The sequence below is a fragment of the Bos javanicus genome, chromosome 22, assembly GCF_032452875.1.
Source record: "Bos javanicus breed banteng chromosome 22, ARS-OSU_banteng_1.0, whole genome shotgun sequence".
In the NCBI taxonomy this organism is placed as follows: Eukaryota; Metazoa; Chordata; class Mammalia; order Artiodactyla; family Bovidae; genus Bos; species Bos javanicus.
The window spans coordinates 47,991,069-48,011,934 of NC_083889.1; the positions used below are offsets into that span (position 1 = coordinate 47,991,069).

At 36.8% G+C, this 20,866-nt stretch overlaps 1 protein-coding gene across 13 annotated transcripts in view; it reads left to right on the forward strand.

Annotated features, from left to right (window-relative positions):
* SFMBT1 (Scm like with four mbt domains 1) overlaps window positions 1–20,866 on the forward strand; it is a 121,049-nt gene that overhangs the window by 64,189 nt on the left and 35,994 nt on the right. For 9 of the 13 annotated variants that reach the window (XM_061396694.1, XM_061396695.1, XM_061396689.1 and 6 more), the window contains 3 exons: window positions 2,467–2,621; window positions 12,019–12,113; window positions 17,475–17,715. In XM_061396694.1, the coding sequence (XP_061252678.1) occupies window positions 2,594–2,621; window positions 12,019–12,113; window positions 17,475–17,715 (364 nt within the window). In that variant the 5' untranslated portion in view covers window positions 2,467–2,593. Of the gene's footprint in view, window positions 1–2,466; window positions 2,622–12,018; window positions 12,114–13,636; window positions 13,710–17,474; window positions 17,716–20,866 lie in introns of those variants that run through there. The other 4 variants (XR_009732536.1, XM_061396687.1, XM_061396686.1 and 1 more) reach the window with 2 other exon arrangements.

The following is a 20,866-nucleotide window of genomic DNA, read 5'->3' on the forward strand; positions in this document are numbered from 1 at the left end:
TTACCTTGTCCAGTTGTTGAGAGTATTAAATGGCTTAGTATGTTTAAGTGCTTTGGATAGTAGCCACACATGGAAAATCCTCAGTAAATATCATATGTGTTATTTCTTCTCTTCCTGTCCAGTTTCCTTGTGTGCCACTTATCTGGTTGGTTCCGATGCTTCAGCCACAGAGGCCTCCTCTCAGTTCCTCCCTACCTTAGAGCCTTTGTGTGTGCTGCTCCCTGTGCCTGGACTACACTTTCTTTTCTGTCCTTTTTGACTCGCTGCAGTTTCCCCTTTGTTGTTGATCATTCAGTCATGTCCAACTCTTTGCAATCCCATGGACTGCAGCACACCAGGGTTCCCTGTCCTTCAGTATCTCCTGAAGTTTGCTTGAACTCATGTCCATTGAGTCGGTGATGCCATCCAACCATCTCATCCTCTGTCACCCCCTTCTCCTCCTGCTCTTAATCTTTCCCACCATCAGAGTCTTTTGCAATGAGTCTTTCTTCACATCAGGGGACCACAGGTATTGGAACTTCACCATCAGTCCTTACAGTGAATAATCAGGAAATGTTGGTCTCCTTTAGAATTGACTGGTCTGATCTCCTTGCTGTCCAGTAGACAAGAGTCTTCTCCCGCACCAGTTAGAAAGCACCAATTCTTCAGCGCTCAACCTTTAGTATCACCTTGAATATCTCCCTTAGCGCCCCCCAGCCCCCACCCGCCGCCTCCAACCAGGGACCATGTCAGTGTCCTCTTATTTTAGGTTAGGTCTGCCGTTATGTTCTGTTTTAGCACCCACTGCTTTTCCTTCTTAGCACTTTAAATAATTGTTTTAAATTGTTAGCTTAAATTTTCTTCCTCCTATTGAAAATAAGTGTCATGAATGCAGAAACTAAGTCTCTCTTGGTTACTTTACCTTTACCCCCTGGAATAGTAGATGGTAATGAACTGGTGTTCCATAAATATGGGGAGTGAATGAATTATAGGTGGAATGATATAGTTTAAATGTTTTGGACTTGGAGTAGAAAAGGAAGCTGAGAGAAGAAAGCTTGTTCAGAGGATTTAAATCTCACTACCAAGTTTATACTCAGTTGTTCCTATCTGTGAAAGTATGAGTTTCAGTGCTTAAGTTGTATGAAAGGACTTTGGATAACTGGTAGTTACCTCAAATGGGATATCCGTAGTATTAACAGTTATTAAGATTTTCTCTATGCTCAGTAGGAAATTTAGTTTTAAAATCTGAAAAGGATGTTATGCTCATTTTACAGATTTAAAAAATGGACATAATGTAGTCTGTATAAGATAGCATATTTATCGTGGGTGGAGCTGGAGCTAGAATCTGTTTAAAAGGTTTTTATGAGAATCCATTCCTGGGGATCGAATACAGATTCAGAATCTTGTTGACAGGTGCAGAGGTATTTGCTCTTGTAGGTATCACAGGCAGCTGTGGCTGTTGAGTTCCTGTCCCACCGTTACGGTTTTCTGCATTGTTGTCCTTTTGGTCTGTTCACATTCTGCCTTCGGGCAGCAGCTTCTTTCCTCTTTCTACTCTATTAGGCATATGTAAAGGCAGTATCTGAGATTGTTTTGCATGTAAGTAAAGCAGGAATAAATAGATTCATCCATGTGCAGCATGGATGGGCCTCAAAAACATGCTGAGTGAAAGAAGCGAGATACAAGAAACCACATACTGTATGATTCCATTGCTGTGACATGTCCAGAAGTGACAAAATCTCTAGAGACAGAAAGTTGATCAGTGGTTGCCTGAGGCTGGGGATGGAACAGGGAAGAACTGCAGGTGGGAAGGAAGTTCTTTTCCAGAGGGATAGAAATATTCCAAAATTGGAGTATAGTGATGGTTACACAAATCTGTAAATTTACTGAAGATAATTGAATTGTACACTTAAAATGGAACATTTTGGCATGTGAGTTATGTCCCAATAAAACTCTTTTTTTTTTTTTTGAAGAATAAATGATATCAGAGCTTATTTTGGAAGAATTGTGCTTTTTTTGTAAGTGTAATTGTAGACAAATATAGTTCATACTTTTTGGTTCTGCATAATATTGTAGGTAAATGAGATGGGAAACTAGATAAAATAATACATTGTATCCTGAATCTTACTAAGACAGAGCTTTGAAAGCTAAACTCCTCCCCCATTCCCCAGAACTTCATTAAGAATTGGAGTTTTCGTGGATAGACCTGCTCAGTATTATAATCTAAGTTGAAGAGGTAGTGATTCACATATATATGTTTATTTGTTGTGATTTTTAGATATCAAGATCTTAATAGCTTGCTCTCTCTGTGTCTACACACACACACATATACCTTCAGAATTAGAAAAGGTGTCAATTTTTGTTTCTAATTACATCTATGCTGCCAGTGTGTTTTTATCTGCCGTTTCAACCCACCAGAGTGTTGCGTCTTATGAGTGAGTAAACACTGGACTGCAGCCTGTTAATGTGTTCTTTTTGATTTTTCAGCACTTTCACTTGGACCCTTCGATGCCCATTGAACAGATGCTTGAGAATTGCAAGTAATCTTCAGATTGTAGCATAACCATAAGGCCTGTCCTCTGTGTGGGGAGGAGCTTACCCATGTGCTGTGGAAATGAACGGGGAGCAGCAGACTGATGCAGGTATCGGTTTTGCTGAGCGGAATCTGTTTTTCGGAGTGCAGAATTCCATTACTCACCTGTGTTACATTGTCAGGCTTATCTTTCTACCACTAAATGGGAAGCTCTTTGAAGATACGAGTTATCTTTCTTTGTACCTGGCACCAGGGGTGCTCAGCCTGTTTGCTGAAAAAGTAAATAACTTTTATGAGCAGACTTCGTTTAAAAAAAAAAGGTAATTTGTTTTGAAGTAATTATCAATTCATAGGAGCTTGCAAAGATTCTGACAGTCTTCATGTACCCATCACACAGCTTCTACTGTAAGTGACATCTCATTTAAGTATAGTGCAATATAAAAGCTGGGAAATTGATATATGTATCAAATGTATGTATTTCTCTATGATTTGTGTAAATTCCTGTAACTGCCACTTCAGTCAAGATACAGAACTATTCCATCGCCACACAGAGCTCCTTTGTACTGCCCCTTTACAGTTACACCGACTCCTCTTCCCCAGCATTCCCTAACCCGAGGTAACCATTAATCATTTCTTCATATCTATAATTTTGTCATTTCCAGAATGCTACATAAGTAGAACCACACAGTATGTGACTTTCTGAGATGGGCTTTTTTTCACTCAAAATAATGCCCCTGAGATCCATCCAAATTCTTGAATATATCAGGAATCTGTTCTCTTTTATTGCTTGGTAGTATTCCATGGATATACTGCTGTTTGGTTAACCATTCATCTGTTGCAGTACATTTTGGTTGCTTCCAGCTTTTGGCTTTTATGAATAAAGCTGCTATGAATAATCATATACATAAGATTTCATTTTTCTGGGATAAATGCCCAGGAGCACCGCTACTTTCCAGTGTGGCTGTACCATATACATTCTTTCCAGCAATGTATGAGATCTGATTTCTTCACATCCTCACAGCCATTTGGTATTGTCACTATTTTTACTGAAGTCGTGCTGATAAATTAACAGATCATCTTGGTCTTACTTTGCATTCCCCTAATGGTTAGTGATGTTGAACAGGTTCTTACTTGCCATCCCTACATCGTCTTCAGTACCATGGCATCGTAGTTTTGGCTCATTTATCAGTCATATTGTTTGTTGCTTTTTAATTGACAACTTTATTGAAGTACTTTTTTTTGAGATACAATTCACATACTGTAAAATTTACCATTTGAAAATATACAATTCAGTGGTTTTTAGTATATTCACAAGCACTACTACTTAATTCCAGAACATTTTCATCACTCCTCAGAAGAAACCATTGGCAGTTATTTCTTGCTTAATCCAGCCTCTGGAGATCATGTCTACTTTCTGTCTCTATGCTGCTGCTGCTGCTAAGTCGCTTCAGTCGTGTCCAACTCTGTGCAGCCCCATAGACAGCAGCCCATCAGGCTCCACCATCCCTGGGATTCTCCAGGCAAGAACACTGGAGATAGATTTTACCTATTCATACTCTTTTTTTATTAATGTTTCCATGGTATATCCTTTTCATCCTTTCACTTTCAACCTCTGTGAATCATTATATTTGAAGTACGTTTCTTATAAAACCATATAGTCATTAAAATTTTTTTTTCAGTCTTGTAATTGGTGTGTTTAGACCATTTACAGTTAATGTAATTGTCGATATGTTAAGGCTCATGTGTGCCTTTTTTTTTTTTTTTTTTAACATCTGCCGGTTTTGTTCATTTGTTTTCTCTATTTTTTGTTCCTTTTCCTATCTTCCTGTGGGATACTTGAAAATGTTTTTAGAATTTTGTTTTGATTTGTCTCTACAGTGTTCTTTTTTTTTTTTTTTTTTAAAGATTTTGTTTGCTGGAGTCTTTGTTGCCCTTCAGGCTTTCTCTAGTTGCAGAGTACAGGGGCTACACTCTAGTTGCAGTGCACTGGCTTGTCATTGGGGTGGCTTCTCTTGTGGCATAGCACAGCCTTTAGGCACACAGGCTTCAGAAATCGCGGCTTGCGGGCTCTACAGCACTGGGTCGGTAGTTGTGGCGCACAGGCCTAGTTGCCCCATGGCATGTGGGATCTTCCTAGAGCAGGGATCGAACCTATATCCCCTGAGTTGGCAGGCAGATTCTTAACCAATCTATCATCAAGGAAGCCCTGTATACTGTTCTTGAGTGTATCTCTTTGTGTAGCTTTTTTAGTGGTTGCTCTAGGTATTATATATACCTAACATATCCCATTGGAGAAGGCAATGGCACCCCACTCCAGTACTCTTGCCTGGAAAATCCCATGGATGGAGGAGCCTGGTAGGCTGCGTTCCATGGGGTCACTGAGGGTTGGACACGACTGAGCGACTTCACTTTCACTTTTCACTTTCATGCGTTGGAAGAAGGAAATGGCAACCCACTCCAGTGTTCTTGCCTGGAGAATCCCAGGGACGGGGAAGCCTGGTGGGCTGCTGTCTATGGGGTCACACAGAGTCGGACACAACTGAAGTGACTTAGCATAGCAAGCAACATATCCCATTCTGCTGATGTTATCATTTTGTTAGAGTGAAGTGTAGAAATTTTACCTGCTTTTTATATCTCCTTACCTACTCTTATTTATAATAAAACTTGTCTTAAATATTTCTCTACATATTTTGAGAACCAGATTAGATATTGTTAAAATTTAGGGGAACTTTCCTGGCTGTTCAGTGGTTAAGACTGCACTTCCAATGCAGGGTGTTACAGGTTCCATCCCTGGTCAGGGAACTAAGATCCCACATGCCTTCTGGTATGGCCAAAAAAAAAATTTTTTTTTTGGCTTCAGCTGTCAAATATAGTTTAGAAAATTCAAGAGAAGAAGGAAAATGTTTCATAATAATGTTTTCCACTATTTTTATTTTTTGTTCTTTATTAATTCCTGATTTTCCAAGATTCCTTTTACTAGCATTTCACTTCTGTTTATAGAATTTCCTTTAGCCATTTTTCTAGTGTAGGTCGGTTGGTGATAAAATTATTAGTTTCCCTGTCTCTGGTCACTTCCCTTAGAAGAGGTACTGTTTCTCTTGCTGCTTTCAAGATTTAGTGTCTTTCATTTTCAGCAATTTGACTCTGTGTGTCTGTGGACAGATTTCCTTGGGTTTATCTTGTTTGGGGTTTTCTCAGCTTTTTAAAATTGTAGGCTCATGTCTTTTGACAAATTTGAAACATTTTCAGCCATTATTTCTTCTAGGACTTTTACTGCCTTGTTCTTTCTCTTCTTTTGGAACTCTGAAGACACTTTTGTTAAATCTTTGTTATTGTTGCACAGCTTTATGAGGCTCTTTTCATTTTTTTCTCTGTGTTGTTTAAATTGAAGTGTTTTCTATTGCTCTTTAATTTTAGTGATTCTTTGTTCTCCCCATTCTGCTTATAGAGCTTATCTATGGAGGGTTTTTTTTTTTTTTTGGTTATATTTTCAGTTCTAAAATTTCTTTTTTTAGCTGAGGAGGAATGAGAGATGGGAATAGGTCCAACTTAAAGTGCCACAATCCCACTCTTCTGACAGAGGTTCAATAACTTGTCTTGAATAGATGCTTTTCAGTTTGGGGTTTTTTGTTTTTTTTTTTCCCCTTCAGTTAATTTCAGAACTTTGAAATGGTCAAGTTTCATTGTTTAGCCAGTATTTTTGCTGCTTTTCTGAAAGAGTAAGGTATTCACTTTGCTATTTAGGAAGTTGATTTGTTTTCTTTTGTTTTAAATGTTGTCATTAACTCATACAGTATATATATTACGTGTGAATTTAAATCCGTTGCTGTCATCATTCATTTGATGATCAAATTATTCCATTCTCAAGCAGTGAGAGTTGTTTCAGATTGGTTCCTGTGTTCTTTGGATGTGATGTCATTATATCTCTGATAGTTTTAGTCCTTGCTTTCTGGCATAGTAAGATTCCAAGGTTCCTCCGGTACATTTCCTGCCCCAACTTTGCAATCTGACATTTCTCTGAGAAGCTCTTTTTTTTTTTTTTAAGTGGATATGATGTTTATCGGAGAAGGCAGTGGTACCTCACTCCAGTCAGTACTCTTGCCTGGAAAATCCCATGGACGGAGGAGCCTGGTAGGCTGCAGTCCATGGGGTCGCTAAGTCGGACACAACTGAGCAACTTCACTTTCACTTTCCACTTTCATGCATTGGAGAAGGAAATGGCAACCCACTCCAGTGTTCTTGCCTGGAGAGTCCCAGGGACAGGGGAGCCTGGTGGGCTGCCGTCTGTGGGGTAACACAGAGTCGGACACGACTGAAGCGACTTAGCAGCAGCAGCAGCAGCATGATGTTTATAATCTACAGCCCAGATGCTGGGGTGCTCATTGATAGTAGCTTGCCATTTCTTCTAGGTCTCATCCATAAACATAGCTGGAAAATACACATCATTTTTTTTGTTTGATGCACGATGTGGGGGATCCTAGTTCTATGACTAGGGATCGAACCTGAGCCCCCTGCAGTGGAAGTGTGGAGTCTCAAGCATTGGACTGCCAGCAAAGTCCCAAAATACACATCTTTTGAAGAGAAAAGAAAATCAGATGGCTTCATATGATATTTATAATTTTATAAAATTGTATAAATTTTATATAATTTCATAAATAATTTTATAAAATTACAGGGATTTTCTTTCTTTGATTTTTATATCTTTTCTTTTGAAAATGTGTTGTTTTGTAATCTTTAATATCATCACTTATTTGTTTTTATCCTCATTTAAACTTGTTTAAATTGTTTTATCCTTATTTAAACTTATTTATTTATATAATATTCATATAATTTTCTCACAACAAGAATACCAACATTCCAGATATCAATAGAATAGTAGTGTGTGGTTTAAGATTTCATTGTTTTGTCTTTAAATATATTCCACTCAGGTTTGCAGTCAGAATTCTGTATTTTAATAATGACTTAAAGGGATTCTGTTTTCTTTGTGGTTTTTCCACCAACCATTAGGCGTGTTTGTTTAAGTTCATTTTCAGTTTTTAGAATTTTTAATTTAAATATGTTTCTAAATTGTGTAAAGAATATACGTAATTATAAATATAAATTATATTTATAACAACATTCCCACTTTCAGGTTGATAGAATTCATGCTTTTTATTCTTCTCCATATATAAAGAGGTTTATTACATTTTATCCTGTTGTTCATTTTTTAAAATGTAAAAAGATAGATGTGAGCATTTGCATATATATTCATATCTCTTTGACCCTATGCAAAAATTAGAGCTACAAGAAAAACTGCTCTATGTTTTGCTGTTTGACTTAATATGTACTGAGGATTATTCCACATCAGTATGTGGAAATCGTTCTCATTCCTTTTTACAGCTGTATAATGTTGGATGTATATACTATATTTTATTCACCCAGTTCCTTACTGATGGACATTTGGATTAATTCCAGTCTTGGTATTACATATATAGTACTACAATGAATAGCCTTGTACATACGTCTTTTTGTATTTTTGCCAGCATATCTTTGGGATAGATTCCTAGAAGTGGGATTGCTGGATCAGAAGGTAAATACATATGTAATTTTGTTAGCTGTTGCCAACAAAAATACAACCCCTTTCACCAGGGTTGTATCATTATACTTTACCTGCCTAATTACTTGCCTCACCATGAAGTGTGTTGTCAAACTTTTAGAATTTTTTCCAATCTGATATCTCAGTGTAGTTTTCATTTGCATTCTTTTAAAATGAGTAACTTTGTACCTCTTTCCATATGTTTAAGGACTATTTGCAATTCAAAAAATTCTCTTTTCATGTATTTTGCTCATTTTTTTTATCAGATCATTAATTAGTCTTGTTTTTTCTCAGTTTTTAGGTAGTTTTTTTGATGTATGGGAGATTTTAGTCCTTTAATTCGTTGCTTTTATTGCTCCTGTTTATTTATTTATTTTTTAATTAGCATGCTGCTTGAGGGGCTAGGGTTCTTGCCAAGGACCATGAATACAAATTGTCTAGCCTTGTTATGTTCTAGTGATGGAAGTTGGCTTTCTATTGACTCATGCTTCCAGGATGCTCCCAATAAAATCTTTATTGATTTGTTTTATTTCTAGTGAAAAATTTCAAATACATAGAAATGAATGGAAAACATATAAGGAATACTTCTGTACCTACCATACAGAATTTAAAATTAATAAATAATAAATTAACTTTGTCCAAATTTGTTTTCATGTTTTTAAATTGTGGTATATTATCCATAACATAAAATTTACCATTTTTACCAGGTATACTGGTCATTCACATTGTTGTGCAACCATTAACACCACCATCTCCAAAACTTTTTTATCTTCCTGTACTGGAACTCTGTACCCATTAAACACTAACTCCACATTCCCCTCTCCCCCCCAGTCCTTGGAAACTCCCATTCTTGTTTCTGTCTCTATGAATTTGACTACTCTACCTCAAGTAAGTGGAAACATACAATATTTGATCTTTTGTGCTTGACTTATTTAGTGTAATGTTCTCATAGTTCATCTACATTTTGTAGCCTGTCTCAGAATTTCCTTCCTTTTTGTGACTGAATAATATTCCATTGTATGCATATACCACATTTTGTTTATCCATTCATTTGTTGATGGATACCTGGGTCAGTTACTTCCACCTTTTGGCTGTTGTGAGTATTGCTGCTCTAAACATTCATGTACAGATACCTGTTTGAGTCCCTGTTATCAATTCTTTCGGATATATACCCAGAAGTGAAATTGCTGGATCATATGGTAATTATATTTAAAATGTTTTGAGGAACCACCAAAAAATTTTCCACACTGACTATACCATTTTCTATTCCAAGACCAGCAATGCACAAAGATTCCAATTTCTCATTTCCTTGCCAAAGCTTATTTTCTGCTTTTTGATAATAGCCATCCTAATGAGTATGAGGTGGTGTCTCTTTGTGGTTTTGATTTGCCTTTAATGATATTGAAGATCAGTCCTGGGTGTTCATTGGTAGGACTGATGTTGAAGCTGAAACTTCAATACTTTGGCTACCTGATGTGAAGAGCTGACTCCTTTGAAAAGACCCTGATGCTGGGAAAGATTGAGGGCAGGAGGAGAAGGGGACAACAGAGGATGAGATGGTTGGATGGCATCACTGAGTCAGTGGACATGGGTTTGGGTGGACTCTGGGAGTTGGTGATGAACAGGGAAGCCTGGTGTGCTGCGGTTCATGGGGTCGCAAAGAGTCAGACACGACTGAGCAACTGAACTGAATGATGTTGAACACATTTTCATGTGTTCCATTTTTTTAAATTAATAAAACATAATACAGTTTAAGTCTCTCTTACTTTTCTTCTAACCTTCTTTGCTTCCCTCCATCCCCAAAGGTTATTGAAATGCAGTTATTTATAAACATTATATTGCAGAGTTTTGTTTTGAGGCTTAAATTATATCTTGTACTTTTTATTCTGCACCTGCTTTTTTTTTTTACTTGATGTGATTTTTTTTTTTTTTCTTTTTGAGATTTATATGTCAATCCGTTCATTCATTTCAGCTGTTACATAGTAGTGCTCCATTGTAGGATTGCCATCATGTATCTGTTCTCCTACTGATTGCTTCTGTCTGTTGCTGTTAGAAACAGTACTGTGGTGAGCGTCCCTGTGTTTGCTTGCCTCCTTGTGTCTGTGTGACACATAGACTCCCCAAGGGTGTACTCATTCAGCAGCTGTTTATCGTAGACCTGGTAGTGTTAGGCATGGGCAGTGGGAACGAGTCTGAATAAAGCCCTGCTTCTAAGCAGCTTATGTGAATTGGGGTGATTGGGTTACAATGAAGTGTTTGAATCTTTGCTCCCTCAGCAAAAATGTGCTGAGTCTCTGCTATGACAGAAATAGAGCATTTTCCAAAACAACGTTGCTGTCTTCATAGAGTTTGTTGTCGAGTGGGGAAGATAAAAAGACATAAGGTATACTTTGAGGTAGGAATGAATGCCTTGAAGATAATGAAAGCAGAGGCTGGGGGCTTCTACTTTAGATGTGCACTGATGGAAGGCCTTTCTGGTTGCTGGAAGGTCTTTCTGAAGAGGTGTTTGAGTAGAGGCTGAATGAAGTAAAGCTGTGAATGACACAGGGGAATGAGCCTAAGCTGAGGTAATAACTAACCTAGGGGCTTTGAGGAGAGAACGTGGTTAGAAAGTAAACAAACAAACAAACCTCAGTGTTCTTTGAGTGCAGTGAGCAAGCAAGAGGCTGGTTGGGGATGCAGTGGCAAGGTCAGGAGCTAGGAGTCAGATCATATAGGGCCTTTGTAGTCTCCCAGAGATTTTAGGTTTATTGCATGATTAAAAGGTGAAAGGTATTGTTGTTAGACCTTGCACTTAGAGCAGTAGAAATGGTGGGAAGTGATTAGACTTGGGGTATTTTTAAAGATAGTACCTACAGAATTTTCTGATTAATTGAATGTAAGATTGAAAGAAAGAGAAAAAAGTAAGAATAACTCCACAGTTTTTGGGTTGAGCCAAAATATCAGCCAGTGGTATCTTTTACTCAATTTGAGGACACTAAGGAAGAAGAGATTGAAAATTTAAGTTTGACAGGCCTATTAAAGATCTCAAATACTTGGCAATTAGATACCAACTTACGGTCCAGAGTTATTATAATAGTTACACTCTCACCAGCTTTATATGATCCATTTAGGCGAATCCCAAATGGATCCTAGCAGGAGAGAGCATGTCACACTCTATGGTGTTGAGATTCATTCATAATCAGTGCATTAAGTGGAAATAAAAGTGTTAATTGCTCAGTCATGTCCAACTCTTTAGGATCCCATGGACTGTAGTCCACCTGGCTCCTCTGTCCATGGAATTCTCCAGACAAGAATACCAGAGTGGGTAGCCATTCTCTTCCCCAGGGGATCTTCCCAACCCGGGGATCAAACCCTGGTCTCCCACATTGCAGGCAGATTCTTTACCATCTGAACCCCCAGATCAGATCAGTTGCTCAGTTGTGTCTGACTCTTTGCGACCCCATGAATCGCAGCACGCCAGGCCTCCCTGTCCATCACCAACTCCCGGAGTTCACTCAGACTCACGTCCATCGAGTCGGTGATGCCATCCAGCCATCTCATCCTCTGTCGTCCCCTTCTCCTCCTGCCCCCAATCCCTCCCAGCATCAGAGTCTTTTCCAATGAGTCAACTCTTAGCATGAGGTGGCCAAAGTACTGGAGTTTCAGCTTTAGCATCATTCCTTCCAAAGAAATCCCAGGGCTGATCTCCTTCAGAATGGACTGGTTGGATCTCCTTGCAGTCCAAGGGGATCTCTGAACCCCCAGGGGAGCCCAAATCAGTGCATTAAGGGAAACTGCTATTTAAAAAGAAAACTTAGTTATCCTGGATGTAAAGTAAATTAACTTGTGAAGTAAGTTGTAAGTTAGGTTTACTAAGTTTATATTTTTATATCTTGAGTTTTCTCTAATTGGGTCTTGCCTGTTTTGTGTTGTTTTGTTTTAATTCCAGATGCTGGATCTGGAGTGGAAGAAGTGGAGTTAAGCTGGGAAGACTATCTAGAAGAGACAGGGTCCACAGCAGTTCCCTACGGGTCTTTTAAACATGTAAGTGGTGACTATATTGCTTGACTGCCTGATCCTTTTTCATTTAGAAAAAATGAAAATCTTTTTTCATTTGATCTTTTTTCATTTAGAGACCTTATCGTATGGATCAGTTTTAAATTCCTGATATGATAACATCTCTGCCATATCTGAGCTTGGTTCTAATATCTGCTCTGTCTATTCAAACTGTGTTTTTTGTCTTGCAGTAGCTCTGTAAGTTTTTGTTGAAAGCTGGATATGTTAATAATATACTGAGTAAAAAAAAAAAGAAATAAATGAGTTTTCATTGTTTTCTGTTTATCCAGATAAAAGTTAGGCTGATTTTACTGTTCGTTTTAGCTGTGGGTTGAGAGGCTAAAAGGTACTTTGCTGTCGTTTATTTTGCCTCACCTTTTGTACAGGAGCCCTCTTAATGTGGTGGTAAGGTACGAGGGGAGCAAAAGCATTCTCTAGTCCTGTGATTTGGTCTCAGTGTTTTAGTGAGCCTGAGTTGTGTGTATTCTTTCCCCTATTTTGGAGGCTAGAGGGGGCTGGAGTTGGGTATTTTCCTTACCTTAGATCAGTAAGGTTCTGTTCACTGTAGTTGGTTAGGACCTAGTGAAATAGTTTTTCTTGAGGGTTAGTCTTGTTAAGAAGAACAGAACGCTTTGGATGTATTTTATGATGCTGCTTTCTTCTCTCCCATATTGCAGGCAGATTCTTTACCATCTGAGCCATTGGGGAAGCCCAATTTTTGTTATAACTTGTCTCAAAGAATTTTCTAATTTCCTTTGTGATTTCTTTTTTGATCTGTTGGCTAGCTGTGTTTAATATGCACATATTTGTGAATTTTTTAGTTTTCCTTGTGTAACTGAGTTCAAGTTTTATTCCATTGTGATCAGAAAAGTTACTTTGTATGATTTTTTATTTTTGTCCTGATATGGTCAGTCCTGGAGAATGTTCCATGTTCATTTGAGAGGAATGTGCATTCTCCTGTTGCTGAGTAGTGTTCTCTTTACATCTATTAGGTCTCGTTGATTTATAATCTTGTTTAAGTCTTCTGTTTCCTTTCTGTCTAGTCATTCGATCCTATATTAATTGTAGGGTACCAGTTTGTTTAGACATCAGCACAATCTTGATACCAAACCTAATAATTCAAGAAGAGAAAATTACAGAGATGTGTCACTTACAATGACTGATGCAAAAATAGCTTCATACAAAGTAAACTTTGTATACCAAACTGAATGTACCTGTATTTAAAAAGGATAATAGATTAATAACAAGTTGATTTTTTCCAGGAATGCAGGATAGCTTAACATTTGAAAATAAACCAGCATAATTCACCATAGTAGTAGAGTAAAGGAGAAAATTTTTACTATTATCACAATATATAAAGAAAATTATTGATAAAATTCCATATCCACTTATGATAAAATTCTTAGCAATCTATAGATGAGAATGTCCTTAATTTGATGATGTGTATATATACAAAATCTACAGAAAACTATTAATAGTAATATGATTCATATTTCTTTTTATTATGGAAGAAGACAAAAATTATGCTGGTTAACATGATTCCTATTTGATAATTGTATTGGAGGATCTAACCAATACAATAAGGTAAGAAAAACAATTAAAATGTTTAAAAATTGAGAAGGAAGGGGAAAAAATCATTATTTGCAGATGAATAATATATAAAATAATGTACAACTATATTAGAATTAATGAGTAATTTTTGCAAGATTTTTAAATACAAGACAGATATAAAAAAAGATTATATTTCTATATACTAGTAACAGACAAAAATGGAAGCTGAAAGATGTGATTTACAATAACATAAAAAACATCAAATGTAACAGATATTTGCAAAGAGACACAAATCTTTATTGAAATAACTTAAAATGAAGGAATATGCCTTGTTCATATAATGGAAGACTCATTGTTTTAAAGATGTCAGTTCTTCCCAAACAAATCTGTAGATTTACTGCAACTCAAATCAAACACCAAAAAAAATTAGGTAGAAATTGACAAACTGATTCAAATAAGTAAAACCTGACCTCAATCTAAGACCACAGATAGAGATTAATTCAGGGTGGATATTAGTTCTCAATATGAAAGGCTTCTAGAAAATAATATAGTAGTATTGATATATCTTATGACCTCTCGGGATAGGGAGAATTTGTTTAAAAATACAGAAAATTAATTAACCTTTTAATGGAAAAATATTGATGGATCAGAGTATATTGCAATTAATGACTTCTATTTATCAGACAACACTATCAAGAAAATGATATTTGTAATACAAGTAATTAGCAAACTGATATCTAGAATACTGAGTCAAAAGTTGGCAAAAAATTTAGGCATTCCCCAGAAGAAGTCTTAAGTGGCTAATAAAATATAAACATTCTCAAGTCTATAAATAATAATACAAATTAAAATCACAGCAAGATAATATAATACATGCTTCAAGATGGTTAAAATGAAAAAAGCTGAAAATACAGTAATATTGGTTAGAATGTTGGAGCAAGAAGATTTCTTGTACGCTATTGGGAGAGTACATTGGTGCAACCACTTTGGGAAACAGCTTGGACGTATCTTTTTAAGAACTCATGTAGGTATGCATCAAGTGACATACGGATCTATTCTTATAATCATGACAGTGTTATTAGTAGTCTTCCAAAACTGTGAACTATCCAGAGTGCCTTCTCCTAGAAGAATTAGAATGGATAAATTATGACGTATGTGTATAATGGAACATTATACAGGAGTGAAAAGAGATCAAGTACTGTTATGTGCAACAGCACAAATGAATCTCATAAGCAGTGTTGGGCAAGAAAAGCATTCATACTGCATAATTTTGCCCACATAGTGCTGAAACACAGGCAGTGTTAAACTGTAGTGTTATAATTTAGGATAGTGATTACCTTTCAGGAATACAGCAGGTTAGTGATTAGAATAAAAATGAAGTTTTACACAGGATGTATACTTTCCCTTTCTGGCTTCTCGTTTGCAGAAGCCCCCTCACTTCCCAGTGGTTATGATGGCCACATTGTACTTAGTTGTTGTGTTTCCATGGGCTCCTCCAATGCATGACAGTTCCTCATTCTCTCTGTCTTTCATGGTGTGGATACTTTTGAAGTGCAAATCATATACTAGTTATTAAGCTAAGTTAAGCTAAGTCACTTCAGTCGTGTCCGACTCTGTGCGACCCCATAGACGGCAGCCTGCCAAGCTCCCCCGTCCCTGGGATTCTCCAGGCAAGAACACTGGAGTGGGTTGCCATTTCCTTCTCCAATGCATGAAAGTGAAAAATTAAAGTGAAGTTGCTCAGTTGTGTTGGTACAAAAATAATTGCGGTCTTGCATTGTTGAACTTGGCTGTTTGATATCAGAATACATTCTTTTATTAATGTGGTTATGTTACACCATCATTTTAATACACATTTCTCACTTTATATTTTTTTGCTAGTGACTTATTATTTGCTGTTTATTTTATATTCATTTTAAACTAGGGAAATGATGTTAGATGAAAGGCAGATTCGAGCAGTTTTCTTATTCGAGTTCAAAATGGGTCATAAAGCGGTGGAGACAACTCACAACATCAACAACACATTTGGCCCAGAAACTGCTAACGAATGTATATTGCAGTAGTGATTCAAGAAGTTTTGCAAAGGAGATGAGACCCTTAAAGATGAGGAGCTTTAAGCCACTGCTCTCCTCAGTGACTGGCCATCGGAAGTTGACAATGACCAATTGAGAGGATCATCAAAGCTCATCCTCTTAAAACTACAGAAGAAATTGCCGAGGACTTCAATGTTGACCATTCTGTATTCGTTTGGCATTTGAAGCAAATTGGAAAGGTGAAAAAGCTTGATAAGTGGGTACCTCATGAGATGACCACAAATCAAAATACCGTCATTTTGAAGTGTCATCTTCTCTTATTCTATGCAATAGTGAACCACTTCTTGATTGGATTGTGACGTGTGATGAAAAATGGATTTTATATGACAACCGGTGATGACCAACGCAGTGACTGGACTGAGGAGAAGCTCCAAAGCACTTCCCAAATCCAAACTTGCACCCAAGAAAGGTGATGGTCACTGTTTGGTGAACTGCTGCCTGTCTGATCATTACAGCTTTCTGAATCCTGGCAAAACCATTACATCTGAGAAGTATGCTCAGCCAGTTGATGAGATGCACTGAAGACTCACAAGGGTCGAACACGACTGAGCAACTGAACTGAACTGCACAGAAAACTGCAATGCTTGCAACTAGTGTTGGTCAACAGAATGGGACAAATTCTCCTCCACAACAACACCTGACCACGCGTCGCACAACTAGCATTGGGCTATGAAGATTTTGCCTCATCTGCCATACTCACCTGACCGCTTGCCAACCGACTACCACTTCTTGAAACATCTTGACAACTTTTTGCAGGGGAAATGCTTCTACAACCAGCAGGAGGCAGAAAATGCTTTCCAAGAGTTTGTTGAATCCCAAAGCATGGATTTTTGTGCTACAGGAATAAGCAAACTTATTTCTCATTGGCAAAAATGTGTTGATTCTAATGATTCCTATTTTGATTAATAAAGATATGTTTGAACCTAGTTATAATGATTTAAAATTCATGGTCCAAAACTGCAATTACTTTTTCACCAACCTAAATGTTTTAGGTTTCTTAGTTGGGCTTTGGTTTTTCTCGTGATTAACTTGAATTTATGCATTTTGGTTTATGCACTTCTTTGTCCCACAGTAAGAAACCTGGCTCTCATTATTTAGTACATACGTACAGGATTTTCAGAATTGCAGACTGCAACGTTTGTGACTATATAATTTGTCATTTAAATTAGGGCACTTTTGAGAGAGAGAGGAGGCATTATTAGTTATTATTCAGAGATAACAGGTGTAAACACAGACTGTTTCAGGGAAACTGGGAAATATGGCTCCCTCTGTATGGTATGTATTATACATATTTATTATCAATATAACTTCTGTTTGTCCTTTACTTTTTCTAGCTTCATGAATTTTCTTCTTTTGAATGATTAAGAAATCACTCTTGAAATCTTAATGTGTTGAAGGTTGTTAAAATGGTGAACATTCAGTGGTCTGTATATTTAATAGAAAGCATATTCTATAATCATGATAGACAGCTTTCGTGGAATACTGACTTCTCTTAAAGCTCCTTCAGGGTTGATGGGACCGAACAGCATTGCTAGTCCCTTTTTTGTTTGGATTACTCCTGTGAGTTAGAACTGAAATTTCTCAGATTTCCCTTGAGAAGATTTTATTGCATTTAGTGCTTTAGAATGGTAAGTCTTAAAGAATGTTGGCCAAAGAAGTACTCATTAGATGTTTTTCTGGTGGTTAATAACATGTCTCTGTTCAGGTGGACACACGTTTGCAAAATGGATTTGCTCCTGGGATGAAACTGGAGGTGGCTGTGAAAACTGACCCTGAAACCTACTGGGTTGCCACCATCATTACCACCTGTGAGCAGCTGCTCCTCCTCCGCTACGATGGCTACGGGGAGGATCGCAGAGCAGACTTCTGGTGTGACATCAGGAAAGCTGACCTCTATCCCATTGGGTGGTGTGAACAGAATAAAAAGACCCTCGAAGCCCCAGAAGGTAATGGCGATACGTCATATCCAGATGTGATGTGGTATTGATATAGGAAAATTTAGGCTGTCCACAGTCTTAAGATTTTCACATCTCCTAAGCACATTAGTCTTCCTAACTTCTTTGGGTTAGTATTTTGAATGAGAATATTTATAAGGAATAATATAAATTTCCATTAGAAAAAATTATTTTCTGTGCTCCTTATAAGCCTCAATCTTTTATGACATTCATAGGGAGCATCAGTTGTTTACCATCCTGTGGGTGTGTGAGGCTCTCTGAGTTTAACTTGTAGGTCTGGCTGTCTTAGAGTACATTGGGCCAGGTTGTTTCTCTTTCTGATTTTACTGTCCTCCCTCCTATTACCTTCAGACAGTCTGGGACCTGTGAGCTTTTAAAGTAAACCAGCTGAAGCTCCCTTTGAGGAAAGAGCCCTACTGGGAGTAGAATCCAAATTAAGCAGGACAGAGACAATAGGACAAAAGGAAGAGAAGAGTCATATAAACATGGAAAAAGGAAAGAGATGGCCTTAAGAAAATTTAGACCTCATATGCTTTTCTTCCAGCTTCTTATTTTGTTATATTGATAATTTTAGATTTACAGAAATATTTCAGATTTGCAAAAATATAGAAAATTCTTGGGGCCTTATTGTCAGCTTTCCCCAAATGTTGGTATTGTACCACATTTACTTTATCCTCCTTTCTTCCCTCTCTGTCTTTGTCTCTCTCTTTTCTCTCTCTCTCTCTCTCTCTCTCTCACTCACACACACACACACACACACGTATCTTTTTAATGAACCATTGAGAGTCACTTGTAGACACAATGCCTTTTTTATTTTTTTTCCTTTTTACTCTTGAGAATACACCTCTAAAAATGGACATTGATGAACACAGTAAAATAATAAAATCAGGAAATTAGCTTTGATATAATACTGTTGTTTAATCTATAGAGCTTGTTCTGTTTTCATCAATAATGTTTTTATAGTAAAATGTTCCTATAGTAAAAGAAAATCCCAAGTCATTTGTTACATTCATTTATCATGTCTCCTAAAGATTCCTTTAATCTGGGGCAGTTCCTTAGTCTTTTGTTCCAAAGTCTTCCATGACTTTGACATCTTTGAAAGTTACGGGCCAGTTTTCCCACTAATGTTCATTATGTCTTGGATCCAAAACATTCATTATTCCCCGTATCTTTTCCTTGTCCAAGATTTCAGTATATTTGGCTGTCATCTTTTTAGTTTCCTTAACCTTTCTTTGTCTTCCTTGATGTTGACATTTTTGAGGAGTATAGGCCAATTATTTTTTAGCATGTGTCACAATTTAGGTTTGTCTGATGTTTACTTACATTCAGACTGTGGACATTTGGTAGGAAAAAATGCAGAAGTAATGCTGTGTCCTTCTGGTGCATGATGTTAGGAGACAACATGCTGTTAATTTGTCCGGTCACTAACTTGTGATATTAACTTTCATCACTTAAGTTGATATATTCTAAATTTTTCCACTGTAAAATTACTTTTACCATTTTTAATTAGTATCTTGTGGGCAGATACCTTAAAATTATGTAAATATCTCTTTAGTCTTTAAACATCACCCACTATTTTTGGCATCCATTGGTAATTTTTATCTGAAACAGTTACTACTAATGCTTAGCGAGTGTTTTTTTCTAATTCCTTCTACATTTCATAATTGGCTTTCTACTACAGAAAGGGCTTTCCCTTTTCTCCTGTTTACACACATGCGTTTGTGTATGCATCTGTATTTATGTATATATGTCAGTGTAGACTCATGAGTCTTACTCAGTGGATTATGATCCTTGCTGTCATTATTTATTTTGATGATCACACTGTCCTAGATTTGGCCAGTGGACACCTCTTCAAGCTGGCAGATGTGTCCCTTGCTATGTTCCCATTATTCTTTGAATAGTTTCTTATTCAGGAAACTTTCCCCTGCCTCAACCCTGAAATCAGCCATTTCTCTAGGAATCCCTGGTGATTTTCTTTTTTTTTTTTTTGTATTTTAAAGGATGATATTTACAAATGAAGATCTGAGTGTTTAGAGTCCTGGGGTTTTTGTGGGCTTCTAGCTGATCATTAACATTCTGTGAAAAAACAATGTAAGAGAAAGTTCTGGAGACATGAAGTTACCTGGCCCACTATCTCAAGAGTATAGCAAAATCACCTCATTTAAACATGAACAACAGGAAATGATTTCTGTCAAGTCTCATACAAGGTCAAGTTATAATTTTTTAAAAAAGGCAAAAAGGAAGAATAAAATCCTTCCAGAGAAACATAATCACAAAAGAGGTGAACACTGTATCAGACAAAAACATTTCAAAACAGGATAAAAGAAAATAGTAACTACAATAGAGCAGTGAGAAAACCATAAATAAAATTTATAAAAATTAGAAAATGAACTGACTAGAGAAAAGGAAGATTTGGAAAAAAAAAAATAGAAGTTAGACAAGAACTAGAAGTTTAAAAATAGTTGAAATGAAGACTAAGATGAAAACAGGAGTGACTCAAGCATGAGCAATGGAACAGAAAGAGAAGAGGAAAAAGAAGAAAAAATTTTAATTAAAAGAATTAAAAAGGACTTGGAGAAAATAATATAGGTTGGCAAAAATAGACGTCCCTGAAGATAAGAACCAAAGCAATGAAATAATAAAATACTGTAAACTATAATTTAAGAAAACTATGGAAATCAAATAGGATGTAAAAATACATATTGAAAGGTTTCACTATGTACATGGAGAAATCAAATGAGAACAGCTACATCAAGGTGTGTATTAAACTCTAAAGCAGAAATGGATCCCTTGATCATTTAGGCAAAAAACACTTAAGTTTCTTGAAAAGTTAAGAAAACAAGATTGTCACCAGACTGATCGACAACATGCTTTATGCCAAAAGATGACAGGGTAACATATTTAAGAAATTCAGTAAAAGAATATACAAGGCCAAGATTTTATGTTTAGCCAAACTGAGCTTCAGGTGTAAAGGCCACATGTTAGGAATATGTAGAGACCCAGGGAATATTGTTCCCATGAGCCCTTCCAAAGAAATCCACTAGAGAATGAGCCACAGAAAATCAAACAAATGAAGAAATGTTAGTGTGACAATGGTTAGTGAAACCCTAAATGACTCTTGAGAGTCCCTTGGACTGCAAGG